The sequence below is a fragment of the Hyla sarda genome, chromosome 1 (genome assembly GCF_029499605.1).
Source record: "Hyla sarda isolate aHylSar1 chromosome 1, aHylSar1.hap1, whole genome shotgun sequence".
Taxonomy (NCBI): Eukaryota; Metazoa; Chordata; class Amphibia; order Anura; family Hylidae; genus Hyla; species Hyla sarda.
In genome coordinates, this window is record NC_079189.1 from 17,981,538 (window position 1) to 18,000,601 (window position 19,064).

A 19,064-nucleotide genomic window follows, 5' to 3' on the forward strand; every position below is an offset into this window, starting at 1 on the left:
ATGAATTTAAATGGGCCACACAATTAAAGGGGTATTCCAGGAAATGTTTTTTTAGATCACCTGGCTCCAGAAAGTTAAACAGATCTGTAAATTACTATTAAATCTTAATCCTTCCAGTAGTAGTTAGCTGCTGAAGTTAAGTTGTTATTTACTATCTGACAACCGTGCTCTCTGCCGACACCTCTGCTTGTCTCAGGAACTGTCCAGAGTAGGAGCAAATCCCCATAGCAAACCTCTAATGCTTCGTACAGTTCCAGAGACAAACAAACAGAGGTGTCAGCAGAGAGCACTGTTGTCAGATAGAAAAGAACAACTCAAATTCAGCAGCTGATAACTACTGGAAGGATTAAGATTTTTTAATAAGGATATTTTTTATACTTACCGTAAAATCTCTCTCTCGAAGGATCCATTGGGGGGGGGACACAGACCTTGGGTATATGCTGCTGTCTCTAGGAGGCTTGACACTATGGTAACCAAAAAGTCAGCTCCACTCAGCAGGATATACCCGCCTCCACGCCACTGAGCTAATCAGTTTTAGTCCCAGAGCAATAGGAGGAGACCGACAGGTCAAAGGAAAAAAAAACATGAACTGTCCGAGAACCAGAAGAAAAATTAACTGAACACTCAGACAGATAACCAAATAGGAACCCCAGAAAAGGGCAGGAGCTGTGTCCCCCAATGGATCCTTCGAGAAAGAGATTTTATGCTAAGTATAAAAAAATCTCCTTTTCTCCATCTGCTCCATTGGGGGACACAGACCTTGGGAAGTACCAAAGCCGTCCCTTGGGTGGGCAGAGAGAAAAAAAAAGGTCAGACAGTCGGCTGTACCACTGCCGCCTGCAACACTTTATGGCCCAGACTAGCATCAGCCAATGCGAAAGCATGAACCCGGTAGAATCTCGAAAAAGTGTGCAAAGACGACCAGGTGGCCGCTTTACAGATATGCGCGGCCGAGGCCTTGTTTCGGAGAGCCCAGGATTCTCCCACAGAACGGGTGGAATGAGCCAAAACCCTGAAGGGTGGGATCTTCCCCTTGCAGCGGTAAGCTTCCGAAATAGCACATCGGATCCACCGAGAAATGGTGGCCTTGAAAGCAGGCTGTCCCTTTCGACGACCTTCCATAAGGACGAAAAAAAGAAATCGCACTGACGAAATGAAGAGATAACAGAAAGATAAGTCCGAACAGCCTGTACCACATCCAATTTGTGGAGCAAGCGCTCCCTGGGATAAGAAGGAGCAGGACAAAATTGAGAGAAGGACTATGTCCTCGTTGAGATGAAAAGCCGAAACGACCTTAGGTAAGAAGGACGGATCTGTCTGGAAAACAACCTTGTCCTCATGAATTATCAGGAAAGGAGAATGGCAGGAGAGAGCTGCCAGTTCAGATACCCTCCTAATGGAAGTAATACGCTATAAGAAAAGCCACCTTCCAGGATAGGAGGCGAAGGGAAACCTCCCTAAGAGGCTCAAAAGGTGCGTCTTGGAGAGCTCCTAGAACTAAATTCAAGTCCCAAGGGGGAGAAGGGGACCGGTAAGGGGGAACAGCGTGTGTCAAGCACTGAAAGAAGGTCCGGACATGCGAATTGGAAGCATGAGAACGCTGAAAGAGAATGGAAAGGGCCGAAAGCTGTCCCTTAAAGGGAGCTGAGAGCCAGCCCTTGTTCCAACCCCGACTGCAAAAAGGAGGAGACTGGGAACGGAAAAAGGTAACTGGAGAAAAAGCCTGAGCTTCGTACCAACGAAAGTAAGCCCGCCAGGTACGGTGATAAATTTTCGCAGAGGAGGGCTTGCGAGCCCTGAGCATGGCGCAAATTACCTGGGAAGAGAAGCCGCGGGCCCTTAGAACCGTGGTCTCAACAGCCACGCCGTCAAATGCAGCGGCTGTAAATTGGGGTGGCAAAGGGGACCCTGTGACAGTAGGTCTGGACGAAGTGGAAGACGAACGAAACGTCATCCAGAAGCCAGACCACATCGGCATACCATGCCCTTCGGGGCCAGTCTGGAGCCACCAGAATGGCGGGAACTCCGTCCGCCTTGAGCTTCCTCAGAACCCTGGGAAGGAGGGGGGAGGGAACAGATAGGGCAGGACAAAGTCTGACCACGGAATTACTAGGGCATCCACGGTTAGAGCCAGGGGGTCCCTGGACTTTGACAAACGTCGGAATTTTCCGGTTGTGTCAAGACGCGAAGAGATCCACGTCTGGGGTCCCCCAGAAGCCGCAGATCTGCGCGAACACCACTGGAAGAAGAGACCACTCTCCGGGGTCTGCAGAGGACCGACTGCGGAAAAAACTGAAGCCCTAAGAAGACCAGAGACTGGGTGGGGGAGAGAACAGACTTGACTTGGTTGACCATCCAACCAAAGCGACATAAGGTCTGAAGAGCGAGGCTCACATTCTCCAGAACCTGGGCTCTGGTGGATGCCTTGATGAGGAGGTCGTCCAAGTAAGGAATCACCGAGACACCCCTCGACCGTAATAGGGCTATGACGGGTGCCAAGACCTTGGTAAAGACACGCGGAGCAGTGGCCAGACGGAAGGGGAGGGCCACAAATTGAAAATTACCTTCCGGAACCGCAAAGCGGAGGTACCGCTAATGGCCGGGAAATACAGGAACGTAGAGGTAGGCATCCTTGATGTCCAACGAGGAAAGAAACTCCCCATGATCCATAGACACCACCACTGAGGAGAGATTCCATTCGGAAATGGCAGATTAGAAGGTGTTGATTGAGACGCTTGAGATCCAAGATGGGCCGCACAGAACCGCCATTCTTGGGAACCACGAAAAGGTTGGAATAGAAACCCTGAAAGCGCTCCCTGGAAGGGACCGGGACAATGACTCCCTGGATGAGAAGAGACTGAAGCGCCCCCCGAAATTCCCTCACTAGCGCCCAGGACAGAAAAAATTAATCCTCCGGAAGAGAAGCAAATTCGATCCGTAACCCGTTGGACATCACGTCCCTTACCCAGGAGTCTTGAATGTGCGCTGCCCAGACGTCTCGGAAAAATAAAAGACGACCTCCCACCCGAGAAAAATTTGCGGGTGGGGGCGTCCCTTCATGTGGAAGTGGGTTTGCGGGTGCCAGACTTGGCTGCAAAACGGCCGTAACGATTTTCCGATTTCCAAGAGTGGTGCGCCCGGAAGGAGGCAACCTTTTTGTCCCGCGAGGGCACCTGCCCCGACCCATTATTGGGACAAGAAGTCCGAAAGGACCGAAAAGAAGAAGACTTCCTACAGGAAGTAGTGAGAGCCCTATTCTGAGGTAATAAGGAACTCTTGCTGCCCATCGCCTCAGAGATGGCGCTAGCCAAAATGTCGGGAGCCGGCAAATGGAAGCTCGGTAAGAGACTTCTTGGAAGCGGCATCCGCGTCCCATGCCTTAAGCTACATGGAGCGACGGAGGGCCACTAGGTTACCAGTGGCAAAGGCAGCACAGCGGGCTGATTGCATGGAAGCAGAACATAGAAAGTCTCCAGCCTTGGAGCACTGGAGCGCTAGGGTCAGACAGTTCCTCCGGAGGAGATCCAGAAAGAACACTGACGGAGTTGGAAGGACCAAACAGAGTGCCTTCCGATACCCAGGCAGAAGCAAAGGCGGGAAGCAGGGAGGAACCCGCTGCTTCGAATGCAAACTTTGCCAAGGTCTCTACCCTTTTTGTCTGCCGGATCCTTGAAGGCAGCCGCATCCGTCAGCGTCGTACCCTTAGAGAGGCGGGAGACTGGCGGGTCCACCAAAGGAGGGGGAAGTCCACTTTGAGATGAGGTCCTTGGCAAAAGGATACCGCGCCTGAACCTTCTTTGCTTCCTGAAACCTCTTGTCAGGATGCCTCCAGGCGGATTCCAGCATCCAAAATCTTGGGTGCTGGACGGGCACGATGAAAGGATACTTCTAGAACTACGTCCGAAGATCCTGGGTCCTCTAGATGGAAGGTGTCTCAAGGCCAAAACCAATGAGTTCACAGTGTCAGCCATATCCGATCGGTCCTCTGAATCAATTTCTCCAGGAGAATGGGAGCGTGTTGAGGCGGCCCTGGATGAGGGAGAGGCTGACCTGGTACACGGGTCTGGGGAGACCGTGCAGCGACCATGAGAGCGTTCTCTGGAAGAGAGACGCCTGCAACCTGCTGTAGCAGGGGAGAGATTCCTCAGAGAGGAGCGTCCATGCCTGCCAGAAGACTCAGGGGAAGACCCTGAAGAAACATCCCGACGACGCTTACGAGCGCGGTAAGCATAATGGGAAGGGGAACGGGTCCCTCTGGAGGGCCGGTGAGGAAACCCAGGCTGGAGGGATGGCCGAACCCACAGGGTCTGGAGGGACATCCTGAACAGAAACGACCAGGGGGTCTGGGGGAGCAGTGGTGCAGGCAGAGCAAGTTGGTTCAGCAGAACCAGACATTTTAGAGTTAAAAGCCTTACAAGTGTAATAAGTAAAAAGAAAACTGTCTCACCCAAGTCTGTGTCCCTGTGCAGCTGCTGGGGAGAACTCCTGTGAGCTAGCTGAAAACTTGGACCAAGGAGCAGGGGAGGGTGGCCAGACTAGAATAAGGGCACACTGATAGGTCGAGAAACTCTCCTATAAGCACTTTGTGCGTGCAGAGAGGAGTTTTCGCGCCGGAGAGCGGAGCTAAACTGCACATACTGTGAAGCCCCTGTAATGGCGTCCACTCCTGGCCCCGAGCGCACATGCGAATCGCATATGCGAAGGTTGGGAGTGGGCGGAGATAACCCGCCGGCAGTTTCCCGGCTGATGGCGGCCAGCGCACACACGCGGCCGAAGAGAAAGTGGAAGTAAAAGAGCTGAAGCCGGCAGCCGCGCGCATAGTGATCCCTGGCCCGGAGTGCAGGGAAAATCTCCACACAGAAGCACCATTGTCATCACCCAAATGAATAAAGAGCCCCTTTCCCAAAAAATAAATAAATAAATGGGGCTCCATATAGAGAATAAGGACGGAACAATACCCTCCAGGCAGACCCCCAAAAACTAGCATAAGAGTGGTCACAAGTCAGGGGTTTCCAGATGTTGCAAGGGCTCATCCAGGACCTGTAGAGAAGGAGATATACTCACCTTGTCTGAAGAACTTACCTCATGGAGTCTTCAGTAATTGAGTCTACAGTCAGCATTGTCACCTGCAGCAAGCCAAGCTCATTGCGAGGCAAACAGGGAGGTAGGGGGACCCGGACCCATGAGGTACAACCCCAAGCGCTGACAGTTGGCAAGAGGGGGTTAACAGTACATCCAAGATGCCTGCCACCTCTCGCAATGGGGAAACTGTGAACTGCAGTTCCTGAGTCCCCACCTGAAAATGGAAAGAAAAAGGAAGAACTGACACATTCCCTAACTAGGAAAATCCCAGGCCAGTGTCTACCCTCCTTAGGGTACATTCACACTGACAAATATCTGAGCGGAATTTGCACAGAACAAATCCGTTCAGAAATGACAGTTTTTTTTTCCGCTCGGACTCGGCGCGGAATCTGCGAGTAATCTGCGTGGAATTCCGCACAGAAATCAGTGCGGAGTTCAGCGCAGCATAGAAGACATTGTAAAAAAAAAAAAATTTTGTGGGAATTCCACGCAATTTCTGCGGCAATTCCGCACGGAAGTGTGGCGGCCTGAAAAACAAAAAATTTATATTGACTTCTATGGAGTTACGACGCTAATTCCGCATGAAGAACGAACATGTTCATTCTTCATGTGGAACGGAATTCAGTGACGGAATTCCGCTAGCGGAAATTCCTCAGTGTGAACGGAGGAGCAGAATTTTCCTTACATGCTATGCGTTTTTCACTGCTGAATGATTTGGAGAGGTATAAACGAGCAGAATTACTTGCGGAAATTCCTCTCCAAACACTCAGTGTGAACATACCCTTAGACAGTAAGCTGAAACTGATTAGCTCAGTGGCCTGGAGGCGGGTATATCCTGCTGGGAGGAGCCAACTTTTTGGTTACCATAGCGTCAAGCCTCCTAGAGACAGCAGCATATACCCAAGGTATGTGTCCCCTAATGGAGCTGATAGAGAGAAGTAATTTACAAATCTGTTTAACTCTTTCTGGAGCCAACTGAAATTTTATATATATATATATACACACATACATACACACACATATATATAATATATATATATATATATATATATATATATATATATATATATATATATATATATATATATATATATATATTTCCCACAATACCCCTTTAAACTGATTGTTGCTTCTTATCTGCCTATAGTCAGCCCATCTAAAATGGCCCTAAGTTGATTTCTCCTTGTTTGGATATAGGGAAAGAGACATCAGTCAATGCCAGCAGGCCCCAACCCAATGACTCATTGTACAGACAGTATGAAAGTGATGACAACTTCCCTTTAAAGCTCAACCTACCTGCCATTTACCCTTGAAGATTACATGACGACAATTGTTTTCTATTTGTAGATGTAATATCAGTACGGGTCATTAACAAGGAGAATAACCTGTCAAGATTAATAACAGAACCACGTGCATTTGTGTGCAGTCATATTTACCTTTGTTTTTCCAATTCAAGATAAGTCATATATTCCTCCTGTAAAGAAAAGAAATTATTGATGAATATTACAAAAGCCAAATAAAAAAGAAGGAGGAAAAAAAAAAAGTTTGTTTGAACCAAAAAATATTATATATTTATATCTCACACACACGCAAATAAAGTAGCACTGGTTAAATGAACAGTGTTAGGAATGCTCTTACCTCAGCTAGTTTCATCCTGGAAGGGACAGAACACTGCACAACAATATCCCTGATGCTACATGGATACTGGGACAAAAAGCTATGCATTGCTTTGGCAGCACTGGCACTATGCAAGTGAAGTATTGCCTGAGGAATGAACAAAAAACAAAAATGACGTTACATGTTTTAATATTTAAGTCTTGTATTGTCCCTTGTATTAGATATTGGAATGAATTTGCACGTGATAAAGGCAATGGCTGCAATACTATGTATGGCCACCAGGACGCAGCACTGATAAACGCCTCCTATAGTGCAGTACCTTATCAGCACTCACCTTATTCTTATTACTGAGATACACATGGTGCTCAACTTTCCCAAATCGAAGGCCAACACGAATGATCTCAAACTCATCCTCAATTTTTTCAGGGAGATTTGTGAGATAGACAAACTTTTCATAAATTGTAGGAGTAATCTGTAGGAGAAAGATAATTCATGGAATGAAAATGTATTGTGGCAGAAGAGAACAAATTGTAACATACACTTAAAACTTCCACTTTCAATACCTCAGCTTCATGAATGCTTAAAGGGGTTGCCTGGGGAGTATAAAAGAGATCTGTTCTGTTGCCCGACACCCCCTTCCTTTCATTGCAGAGGGAGCGCGTGCCAATCACTATAATCACATTCGGGTGACACCACGCTGCATGCAATATCCCACAGATGCACAATATTTCCAATGCTGTGGCAACACTGTAGCTATTTTAGGCATCACATTATGATGACAGCGACTGGCAACCGCCCCCTCTAGTCACAGAAGCTACAGTCATGGCACCCCTGAAAATGAACTATTTCTCACAGAAAAGGATTGCAGTAACACATGTCTTGCTATACACCTGTTTATTCCCTTTGTGTGTATTGGCACTAAACCCCCCAAAAAAAGGGAGGGGGAAAAAAAGCAAATTCGACATTATTGTCACACCAAACTCCAAAAATGGGCTGGACAAAATTATTGGCACCCTTAACTTAATATTTGGTTGCACACCCTTTGGAAAAAAATAACTGAAATCAGTCACTTCCTATAACCATCAATAAGCTTCTTACACCTCTCAGCCGGAATGTTGGACCACTCTTCCTTTTCCCAACAGCAATTTTAAGATCTCTCCACAGGTGATCAATGGGATTTAGATCTGGACTCATTGCTGCCACTTCAGAACTCTCCAGCGTTTTGTTGCCATCCATTTCTGATTTTTTTTTACGTATGTTTGGGGTCATTGTCCTGCTGGAAGACCCAAGATCTCGACACAAACCCAGCTTTCTTACACTGGGCTGTACAATGCGACCCAAAATCCGTTGGTAATCAGATTTCATGATGCCTTGTACACAATCAAGGCCCCCACTGCCAGCAAAACAACCCCAAAATATCATTAAACCTCCATCATATTTCACTGTAGACCTCATTCCGTTTGTGATAAACAGTAGAATGATGGGCTTCACCAAAAAGCTCTATCTTGGTCTCATCTGTCCACAAGACGTTTCCCAGAAGGATTTTGGCTTACTCAAGTTCATTTTGGCAAAATGTCTTGCTTTTTTTATGTCTCTGTGTCAGCAGTGGGATCCTCCTGGGTCTCCTGCCATAGCGTTTCATTTCATTTAAAGGTCAATCAATATTCAAGCTGTACTGCAGGCTCAGGGAGCATCAGTGTCAGCGCAAACCATCTTTGGAACTTGTTTGGGGCTGCTTATCCACCATCCGGACTATCCTGCGTTGACACTTTTAATCAGTTTTTCTCTTCCGTCCATGCCCAGGGAGATTAGCTACAGTGCCATGGGTTGCAAACTTCTTGATAATGTTGCGCACTGTAGACAAAGGCAAATCTAGATCTCTGGAGATGGACTTGTAACCTTGAGATTGTTGATATTTTTCCAATTTTGGTTCTCAAGTCCTCAGACAGTTCTCTTTCTGTTGCCCATGCTTAGTGTAGCACACACAGACACACAATGCAAAGACTAAGTGAACTTCTCTCCTTTTTATCTGCTTTTAGGTGTGAATTTTATATTGCCCACACCTGTTACTTGCCCCAAGTGAGTTTAAAGGAGCATCACATGCTTGAAACAATCTTATTTTTCCACAATTTTGAAAGGGAACCAATCATTTTGGGCAGGCCATTTTTGGAGTTTGGTGTGACATTATGTCCAATTTGCTTTTTTCCACCTTTTTTGGTTTAGTTCCAATACACACAAAAGGAATAAACATGTGTATAGCAAAACATGTGTAACTGCAATCATTTTCTGTGAGAAACACTTCATTTTCTAGAAAAATTTCAGGGGTGCAAACATTTACGGCTATGACTGTATACTTCTGAGCCTTGTGAGGGAGTGCTGGGGAGCAAAAAAGGTCAGACCTTTGTCAGGCATTTATACCATAAATCAGTGCTTCCCAACCAGGGTGCCTACAGCTGTTGCAAAACTACAACTCTCAGCATGCCCGGACAGCCAACAGCTTACAGATTGAAAGGAAAGATGCTTCCAGAATTAAATAAACGCAAAAAGGAATATGAAATTACTAGTTACCTGGTAAGAAGCTTGTTCTAGGAGTTCAGCAAAGATGAGGTCCTGGTAGAAAAGGGGAGAAAAAAAGAAAAACACTAACAAAAAGCAAACAGTGAACAAAAACACTCATTTATACTTTTGCTGTTAATTGGGAAAATCCCCAATTTTGCAGTATTTCAGTCCTGTGTGAACATACCCGAAACATATCAAGCGTCATTCGCTTTCATGTTTTTTTTTTTACCCCCTCAAGGACCAAAGACAATTAGGTCTATATGCCCCTTAAAGACCAGGCCCGTTTTTTCAAATCGGGGATATCTGACTTTATTAGAGAATAACTGGTATCGTTTTGCCAATCACAATAATTCTGACAGTTTTTTGGTCACAAGTTGTACTTCATGTACATAGTAAAAGTAAGCCAATATCATTCGTAGTTTTTTTTTTTTTTAAATGCAAAAAATCATGAACAAAAAAATAAAAAAACTTTGCTATTTTAACACTATAGATTGCATATATATCCCTTGTATAGCAGCAAATAGGCAGCAGCAACTCCATTAAGGTGCAAGAAAAGTGTTCTTTTATTCACACAACGTGAGGCGACGTTTGGGTTTTCTCACCAAACCATTCTCAAGGAGTTGCTGCTGCCTATTTGCTGAGATTATATTATATATACTTAACGACCAAATAGTTTGAAACTTATACTTTCATATGTCTACTTTGACAGCATTTTTTTTATTAACATTTAAAATGCATTAGAAGCCTAACAATTTTACTTGAAATTTTGAAAAGCACATTTTTAATATGAGATATGCAAGGTTTGCAGAAATTTTTATTTGGTAGAACATAGGACATTGTTTTACAAATTCGTAATCTAAGCAGTGCCAAGCATCCTTATCCAGCCTGTGTGTGCGTTCTCTTACCTCATTTTTTAGGTCTTTGTACCTCGGTGCAACGCAAATAGACAACAGGTTTCCACTGAGGTAAGTAGGGAAAACACTGTAAAACTTAAGCAATGAATCCAGTGAATTCTTACTGGTCAATTCCAGGTATGCCTGTAGAAGCAGAGAGAAAGAAAATTATTGCACACAATGAGTGATTCCCAGTGACTATCCCTATGTACCTGACAAGTCATGTATCCTATTTCACAAAACCACTTAAGCGGATTCTATATATCTCCTGCCATCTGGCACAGTTTCAACAGATCAAAAAACAACCAACCAATGCAACAATTTATTTTTATTTGGGGGCTGCACCTATGCAGAATGGTCCACAGGTCTAACACTTTTCCCCAATTTCAGCCTAAAGAGCAACAGATCCAGTTTTCTGCATCTGATACTGGTAAACAGGAGAGCTCTGGATTGCTGAACAGGTTTCAAAGGGGTTATCCGGTGGGATAATTTAAATTATTGTGCCTAGCCTACCTACAAATAATAAACACTAACTCACCTTCCGCTTCTCCCTCGCAGCTCTGGGATCAGGATGCCCCTTTTGCTTCACCAGAGCCAGCTGGAGCTGTAGACATGACAACACAGGACAGCTCCACTAAGTGCCCCGCCATGACCAATGATTGGTGAGCGGCACTGTCAGTAACCCCGGCTGTAGACTATGCTCTCACCAGCCATGGACGGCTCTCCGATACCGGAGCTATGAGGGAGCGATGTAAGTGTTTATTTTGTAGGCAGGTTGGGGAAAGAATAAAGTAAATTCCCCTTTAATAAAATAACTAAGTAAATTACATCAGACTGGGCTAGTGTAACAAGGAGGAAGGTGGGAGGTGCATATTGTATATAATCTAGATCTATTTTCTATGATCAGGAAAGCTATTGCCATGAGACAAGCCTTACCTTTCTATGGTTGGCAACGATGAGAATGTCATTTACGCCTCCGAATGGCTTGGCCAAGTTGGTGATTTCTTCCACTGTGTACTGGCCTTCTGGTAAGTTAGCTATAACTATAACAAATTTCTCACTGTCCTGAAAAGAGAATTTCTTGTGTTACCCTGACATCATGCACAAAAATACATATAAAGAGAGCAATGAAAACAGCCCAGCTACCTTCTGAGGGGGATCAACCAGCTTGTAGCGCTTGATAAAACCGGCAGGAACTTCTGGAATATGAAAGAGAATCTTATGATAGGATATGAAATGGCTTCTGACTTTGTTACCCAACCATAAAAAGAGGCAAGAGCGAACAACCTAATCGTGTGCAAAAAGGTGAAGAATGGTACAATCACCTGGCAATTGAGTAAGTACATCTATAACCCTGACAGGAGAACGTATGTTGATCATCCACCCCAAAACAAAAAACTGCCTACACTACCCTACCAAAATAAAATCTTATTTTAATCATGACAAGCAACCAATATTTTAGAGAAGCTATGAAGGGAATCACACAGGTTGTATAATGAGAAAACTTTTGATAGTATTAGCATATTTAGCAAAGATACAGTATTTTAAATGTGACATGCAATGCATAAGGTGTCTGTAAATTTCTGTGTAAGGATATGTTCACACTACTGAAGATCTGCAGTGAAATTAAGCATGGATTCCCTGTGAAGCAGCCTCCACAGTGTAATGTCCACAGTGCAGGCACTGAAGTCTACTGCAAGCAAAATCTGTGCTGAATTCCCCTTGTGGAAACTCAAATGCAAAAGTTCTGAAGTGTGACCATACCCTAACTAATAGAGAATACGAGAACACAATGAACCTGCTCTGTCTACTAGCTACATAATGGTTTTAAACAAGATTTATAACAAAGTAACTATTAAAATAAAAAAATCGAAACAACCTTTTTAGAAAGTTTAGTGATATGTGGAAAAAATAATAATACATTATATATATATATATATATATATATATATATATATATATATATATATATATATATATATTTATTTTTTTTTATATGTTTAACATATATAGTTAAACAATTTGGTCAGGTAAATCTTTGCCTGGAAAGACTCAAAAGGACAAAAAAAATAAAAGATAATTTTGTGACTCTTACCCATCTCTTCCGGCTTCTTGTCTGTGTCTTCTTTTTCTGGGGTAGCTGCAAAGACATATTTCTCAATTCTATATAAAAATCACATTATAATTACCCTGTCCAAGTAACTCATCTATGTGGGGGTTAATTCCCGCGTGTCCAAGTGTACTAGGTTCTTTAAACAGTCTCCAATAAAGAATCTGTTTTTTGATGTGCACAAAGCCATGTTTTGTTTGCTGAATGACAAGACACAGAGGCATTGCTTGTCGCCTGTGTCCATTGTGAGACAGATGCTGCACTGTGCCCCAGTATTGTTCTTTCCTGAAATTGAACAAAGCTTACTCCTCCATACACACGGGATCGAAAGGACGCTGAGACCAGGATTACGTAAGGGAATTTTATTACCCACAATGCAACGCGTTTCACGGAGAATCTGCTTCCTCAGGCATGCCTGAGGAAGTGGACTCTCCGCGAAACACGTTGCATTGTGGATAATAAAAAGGAGATTTTTTATGCTTACCGTAAAATCTCTCTCTCGAAGGATCCATTGGGGGACAAAGACCTTGGGTGTATGCTGCCTTCACTAGGAGGCTTGACACTATGGCGACAAGAAAAGCCAGCTCCTCCCAGCAGGGTATACCCGCCCCCAGGCACCTGAGGTAATCAGTTTTCGTCCCAGAGCAATAGGAGAAGACCGACAGGTCAAGAGAAAACCACAAACTGCCCGAGCAATCAGAAGAAAAGGCAACTGAACACACCTTCGGACAGATAATTGAAATAGGAACACCAGAAAAAAAAAGGGTGGGAGCTGTGTCCACCAATGGATCCTTCGAGAGATTTTACGGGAAGCATAAAAAAAAAATCTCCTTTTCTCTATTTGCTCCATTGGGGGACACAGACCATGGTACGTACCAAAGCCGTCCCATGGGTGGGTAAGGAATCAGACAGGTGGACGGATGGACCACAGCCGTCTGCAACATCTTACAGCCCAGAGTAGCATCAACTGATGCGAAGGCATGAATCTGGTAGCACCTTGAGAAAGTGTACAAAGACGACCACACGGACGCCTTACAGAACTGCAAGGCCGAAGCCACGTAGCGGAGGGCCCAGGATGCCCCGAAAAACGGGAATGAGTCAAACCCCTGAAAGGTGGAATCTTCCCCTTGCAGCGGTAAGCTCCCAAAAAGAGCAGACCGGATCCACCGAAAAATGGTGGTCGTAGAAGCAGGTTGTCCTATACAATGACCTTCCGGAAAAAACAAAAAAAGGGGGGGGGGGTCACACTGCCGAAAGGAAAGAGAGAGAGAAGTCCGAACAGCCCTCACCACAACCAGGTTGTGGAACAACGCTTCCAGGGATGAGAATGGGCCAGACAAGAGGACTATGTTCTCAGTGAGATGAAAAAGTAAAAAACCATCTCAGGTAAGAAGGACGGACCTGGACGGAAAACAACTTGTCCTGGTATACCACCAGGAAGGGAGAACGGCAGGAGAGAGCTACCAGCTCTGACACCCTCCTAACAGAGGTAAGAGCAATAAGGAACGCCACCTTCCGGGGAAGGAGGCGAAGAGAAATGTCCCTGAGAGGGTCAAAAGGGGCGTCTTGCAGAGCACCTAAGACCAAGTGTAAGTCCCAAGGGAAAAAAGGGGACTGATGAGGGGCAGCTTGTGCAACTACCTGAACTAGGTTCGGACATGATAATTGAACGCCAAAAAATGTTGAAAAAGAATGGAAACGGCCGAACCTTTGACCCCCTAAGGGAGCTGAAAGCCAACCACGACCGGAGAAAAAGGTTGAGTTTCACACCAACAGAAATAAGACCGCCAGGTATGGTGGTAAATCTTTGCAGGTGAAAGCTTGTGAGCCCTTCGCATGGTGTGATCCACTTAGGAAGAGAAACCGCGGGTCCTCAGTACCGCTGTCTCAACCGCCACGCCGTCAAAAGCAGGAGATGTAAATAGGGGTGGCACGAGAATGGCGGGAACGCCCTCTGCTGCGAGTTTCCTCAGGACCCTGAAAAGAGAGGAAGGGGAGGAAACAGATAAGGTAGGGAAAAGCCCGACCAAGAAAGAGGAACGCTTGGTTGTGGCGGGACATGCAGAGGTCCACGCCTGGAGCGCTCCAGAGGTTGCAGATCCCTGCAAACACCTCCGGATGTAGGGACCACTCGCCTTGGACGGCTGAGGACTGGCTGAGAGACCACATCCCAGTAACGCCCGGAATGAAAAGCGCTGAGATTGCCAGAAACCTGAGTTCCGCCCAGAAGGGAGATTGGCAGGGAGGGGCAGGAAGGAGCGCCCCCGAAAAAGCAGGGGGGGGGGGGAAACGAAGCCACCGTAGAAGAGACCGACAAGATTGTCGAGTGACAATGGAGACCTGTCCCACCGGAAGAGAATCACCAATTGAAGAGGTCGGTGATGAAACCGGGCAAATGGTACAGCCTCCACGGCCACCCAGGACATCCATGCAAAAGCGAATGGAAACTGGAGCAGGGTGCCGAAGTCATCGGACTCTTGATAAGAGAGTCAGCCGATTGGTCAGCGGAGTTGAAAGCGGGCAGAGGCAGTGTCGAACTGGGGCCCCAGGAAAGCAGTTGGACTTGTCCCGATTGACTATCCAACCTAAGAGAGACAAGGTCTGGAGGTTGAGACAGTCTCTTTAGGATCTGGGCTCTGGCTGGAGCTCTGATCAGAAGGTTGTCCAAGTAAGGAATCCCGGAAACAACTGTTGTCTGTAAAAGGGGCTATCACAGGCGCCAGGACTTTGTTAAAGGTCTGCGGAGAAGTGGTCAGACCGAAATTGAGAGCCACAATAGAAAATGACCGTCCGGAACTGCAAAGCGGAGGTACTGCTGATGACCGGAACAATGAAATGTTGAGGCAGGCATCCTTGATGTCCACCGAGGAACGAAAATTCCCCATGAACCAGGGTCGCCAGCACCGAACGGAGAGACGGGATGGGAAGCAGAAGATGCTGGCTGAGATACTCGAGAACCAAGATTGGGTGAACAAAAACGCCTTTACTTGGGGACCACAAAAAAAACGTTCCCCTGAAGGAACAGGGACAACGAAAGTGCGTGGTCCAGGCATCCCGGAAGAGTAAGAGGCGACCAACCACCCGAGAAAGGTCGGCGGGTGGGGGCGACCCATCAGATTGAGGAAGGCCTACGGGTGCCTGATGGGGCCGCAAAACGGCCTGAACGGATAGCCGACCCCCAGGAGGGACAGGTTGGAGGGAGCCCTCTTCCCGTGACGGCGCCCGGCCAGACTTTGTTGGTAGCCTGTGGAGCACCAAAGGTCCGCAGAACCAGAAGGAGGACTTACGACGGAAAGCGGTTCTGTGAGCTGTATCCAGAGGTAATAAAGAACTCTTTTCCGCCCGACTCCTCACTTCATGAAGGCGGCGTCCACATTCCAGGCTTTAAAAGGGGTAGTCCAGTGGTGAAAAACTTATCACCCCTATCCTAAGGGTAGGGGATAAGTTTGAGATCGCGGGGGGTCCGACCGCTGGGGCCCCCTGCGATCTCTCTGTACAGGGCCCCGGCTCTCCGGCCAGATAGCGGGTGTCGACCCCCGCACGAAGCAGAGGCCGACACGCCCCCTCAATACATCTCTATGGCAGAGCCGGAGATTGCCGAAGGCAGCGCTTCGGCTCTGCCATAGAGTTGTATTGAGGGGGCGTGTCGCCGCCGCTTCGTGCGGAGGTCGATACGCCCCCTTACCGCGGGCTGTCGGGGCTCCATACAGGAGATCGCAGGGGGCCCCAGTGGTCGGACCCCCCGCGATCTCAAAATTATCCCCTATCCTTAGGATAGGGGATAAGTTGTTCACCACTCGGTCACCAATGGACTACTCCTTTAAGCCACATGGAGGGACGGTGGCTACCAGGTAGCTTGTGGCAAAGGCAGCACAGTGGCTGCGCATGGAAGCAGAACACAGAAAATCTCCAGCTGCAGAGCATCGGGAGCTAGATTAAATAAATCCTCCAGAGAGATCTTGAAGACTACCCGGAGATGGGAGACCATACTGAAAGGGCCCTTGACCCCCAGGCTGAAGCAAAAAGCAGGAAGATCCTGCTGTCTAAAAGGCAAAGTTTGCCAAAATCTCCACCTTCATGCCGGCTGGATCCTTGAAGGCAGCCGCATCAGCCAAAGGGCCGGTAGGCGCCTTAGAGAGGCGGGAGACCGGCAGATCCACAGTTGGAGAGGAGGTCCACCAAGCAATGAGGTCCTTGGCGAAGGGATACCGCGCTTGAACCTTCTATGTTTCCTGAAACTTCTTGTCAGTGTGCCTCCAGGCGGATACCAGCAGGGCGTAAAATTCAGCGTGAGAGCTGAAAGTATTGGGTGCCGGTCGGGCACGAAGAAAAAGACTTCTGGAGCCACGTCCGAAGTTCCTGGGTCCTTTAGATGGAAGGTGTCTCTTATGGCCGAAACCAATGAATACACCACATCAGGCCTGCGTGCGTTCCTTTCAGGAATCAGAAACCTCATCCGCAAGTTCTCCAGGTGAATGGGAACGAGGTGAGGCAGCCCTGGAAGAGGTCGGGCACGATGAGAGGAAACTTCTGGACCACGTCTGAAGTTCCTGGGTTCTTAGCTGGAAGGTGTCTCTTATGGCCAAAACCAATGAGTACACCACATCAGGCATATTCATGTGGTCCTCTGAGTCGGAGGCCGAATCAGAAACCTCATCCACAAGTTCTCCGAGTGAATGGGAACGAAGTGAGGCAGCCCTGGAGGTTGGGCACGATTAAAGGAAACTTCTGGAGCCATGTCCAAAGTTCCTGGGTCCTCTAGATGGAAGGCGTCTCTTGTGGCCGAGACCAATCAGTGCACCATGTCCGACATATCCGTGTGGTCCTCTGAATCAGAGGCCGAATCGGAAACTTCATCCACAAGTTCCCCAGGTGAATGGGAACGTGTGAGGTGGCCCTGGAAGAGGGGGAGACTGACCAGGTACGTGGGTCTGGAGAGCCAGAGCGGCGACCATGGGAGCGTCCTCTAGGGAAGAGACGCTTGCTACAGGGCGGAGTAACGGAGCGATGCCTGTGAGGGGAGCGCCCGTGCCTGCCAGAAGACTCGGATGAGCCAGATGAAAAACACCCCCATGACGCTGAGAGAGCATCAGTATTGGGGGAGAGCGGGACCCTCCGGAGGGCCTCTCCAATGCAGTCACCACATAACGGGAGACTTGAGCCAAGTCGGATATAGACTGGGGGAGGGAGAAAACCCAGGCTGGAGGGGAGGGAGAAAACCCAGGCTGGAGGGGCGGTCGAACCAACCAGGTCTGGTAGACAACCGGAGTAGAATAGCAGGGGGGTCTGGGGGAGCAGTGGAGCAGGCAGAAGTGGTTCAGTAGAACCAGACATTTTTGAGATACAGCTTTTACAGATGTAATGATTGTCTAGCACTCCAGTTAACTGTTAGAGGGAGCAAATGGGTTCAGCAGAACCAGGCATTTTGGAATTCCAGCTTTTACAGACAAAATGATGAACTAACGCTCCAGTTGTCTGTGCAGCCCAAGTCTGTGACCCCAGGGCAGCTGCTGTGAGGATAACTCTGTTCTAGTGTAGATAAAGAAGGGGGAAATGCCGGCCAATAGCAAAATAGGGGTAGGCCAGGAGCAGGGGCACTGCTGATTGGCCCCTGCCTCTCACAACGCGCGCACAGCGCTGACAGAGGGGGGCAGAGCTATAGTGCCCTCAGCTTCTGACAAGGTCAGTACTGGCGCCGACACCCGCTCCTCTCCCCGAACACACATGTCATTCGCATACGTGCTTGCAGGGAAGCGAGCGAGACGCCGCCGGCAGCAGACTGCTGCCAAAAGCGAAAGTAAGCCGGTGATTCATACGCCCGCATAGTAAAAACGCCGCGGCTGTCAGCCGCTAAAAAGAAACACACACACATATCGTTCAGGAAAGTGAAAAGTATGAATAAAGCTGTGCCCAAGTCCAAAAATGCTCCTGCTCACCCCAGCAATAAATATAGAAAAAAAAAACTGTCCAGGCCAGCCCCTGAGAAAAAGTGGGCAAAAAGTGAGGGTCTCCAGAGGTTGCAAGGCTGTACCTAAGGAGAAAGGGAATATACTCACCTCAGTCAGAAGAACTTACCTAATGAAGTCTTCTATGAGGTCTTCAGTCAGCTTTCTGTCACCTGCATCACGCCGAGCTACCATGTGCGAGCGAGGCGATCAGGGAAATAGGGGGACCCGGACCCATGAGGTACAACCCCAGGCACTGACTGTTAGCGAGAGGGGGTTAACAGCACATATACGCAATGTCTGTGCCCCATCGCAATGGGGAGACTGTGAGCCGCAGTTCCTTAATCCCCACCTGAAAACATGAAAGAAAAAGGAATAAAAAAACTAACACATCCCTAACTAGAAAAATAAAACATAAGACCTGGTCTGGAGAGAACTCCAGACCATGTCCACCTCCTTAAGACACTAAGCTAAAACTGATTACCTCAGGTGCCTGTGGGCGGGTATACAATGCTGGGAGGAGCAGACTTCTCTTGTTGCCATAGTGTCAAGCCTCCTAGTGACAGCAGCATACACCCATGGTTTGTCCCCCCCAATGGAGCCGATAGAGAAAATCCCTTACCTAATCCTGGTCTCAGCGCCCTTTCATCTCGTGTGTATAGAGGCGTAAGCTTTATTCATGTTGACTGCTGGCGTAAAGTGGCTGCAGAGACCCTTGATCTTCCTACACGCTATCCAATTGTTGTACTTGGTTTCCAGTACAACCTCCTATGGTAAGCGCAGTTCACAGCAAGCGTTACCATTTGACCTCAAGGTAATACACTACGGAGCGCATCCTGTTATCTTTCTACTTTCTCG

General features: G+C 47.4%; 1 protein-coding gene across 2 annotated transcripts in view; it reads right to left on the reverse strand.

Moving 5' to 3' along the window:
• The window catches only part of ZNF638 (zinc finger protein 638), a 255,257-nt gene that overhangs the window by 17,165 nt on the left and 219,028 nt on the right, over positions 1–19,064 (reverse strand). For both annotated transcript variants that reach the window (XM_056552811.1, XM_056552820.1), the window contains exons 11-18: positions 12,247–12,291; positions 11,298–11,350; positions 11,088–11,216; positions 10,164–10,295; positions 9,268–9,309; positions 7,034–7,171; positions 6,721–6,846; positions 6,519–6,556 (exon numbers count right to left, since the gene is read on the reverse strand). In XM_056552811.1, coding sequence (XP_056408786.1) covers positions 6,519–6,556; positions 6,721–6,846; positions 7,034–7,171; positions 9,268–9,309; positions 10,164–10,295; positions 11,088–11,216; positions 11,298–11,350; positions 12,247–12,291 — 703 coding nt within the window. The remainder of the gene's footprint in view (positions 1–6,518; positions 6,557–6,720; positions 6,847–7,033; positions 7,172–9,267; positions 9,310–10,163; positions 10,296–11,087; positions 11,217–11,297; positions 11,351–12,246; positions 12,292–19,064) is intronic.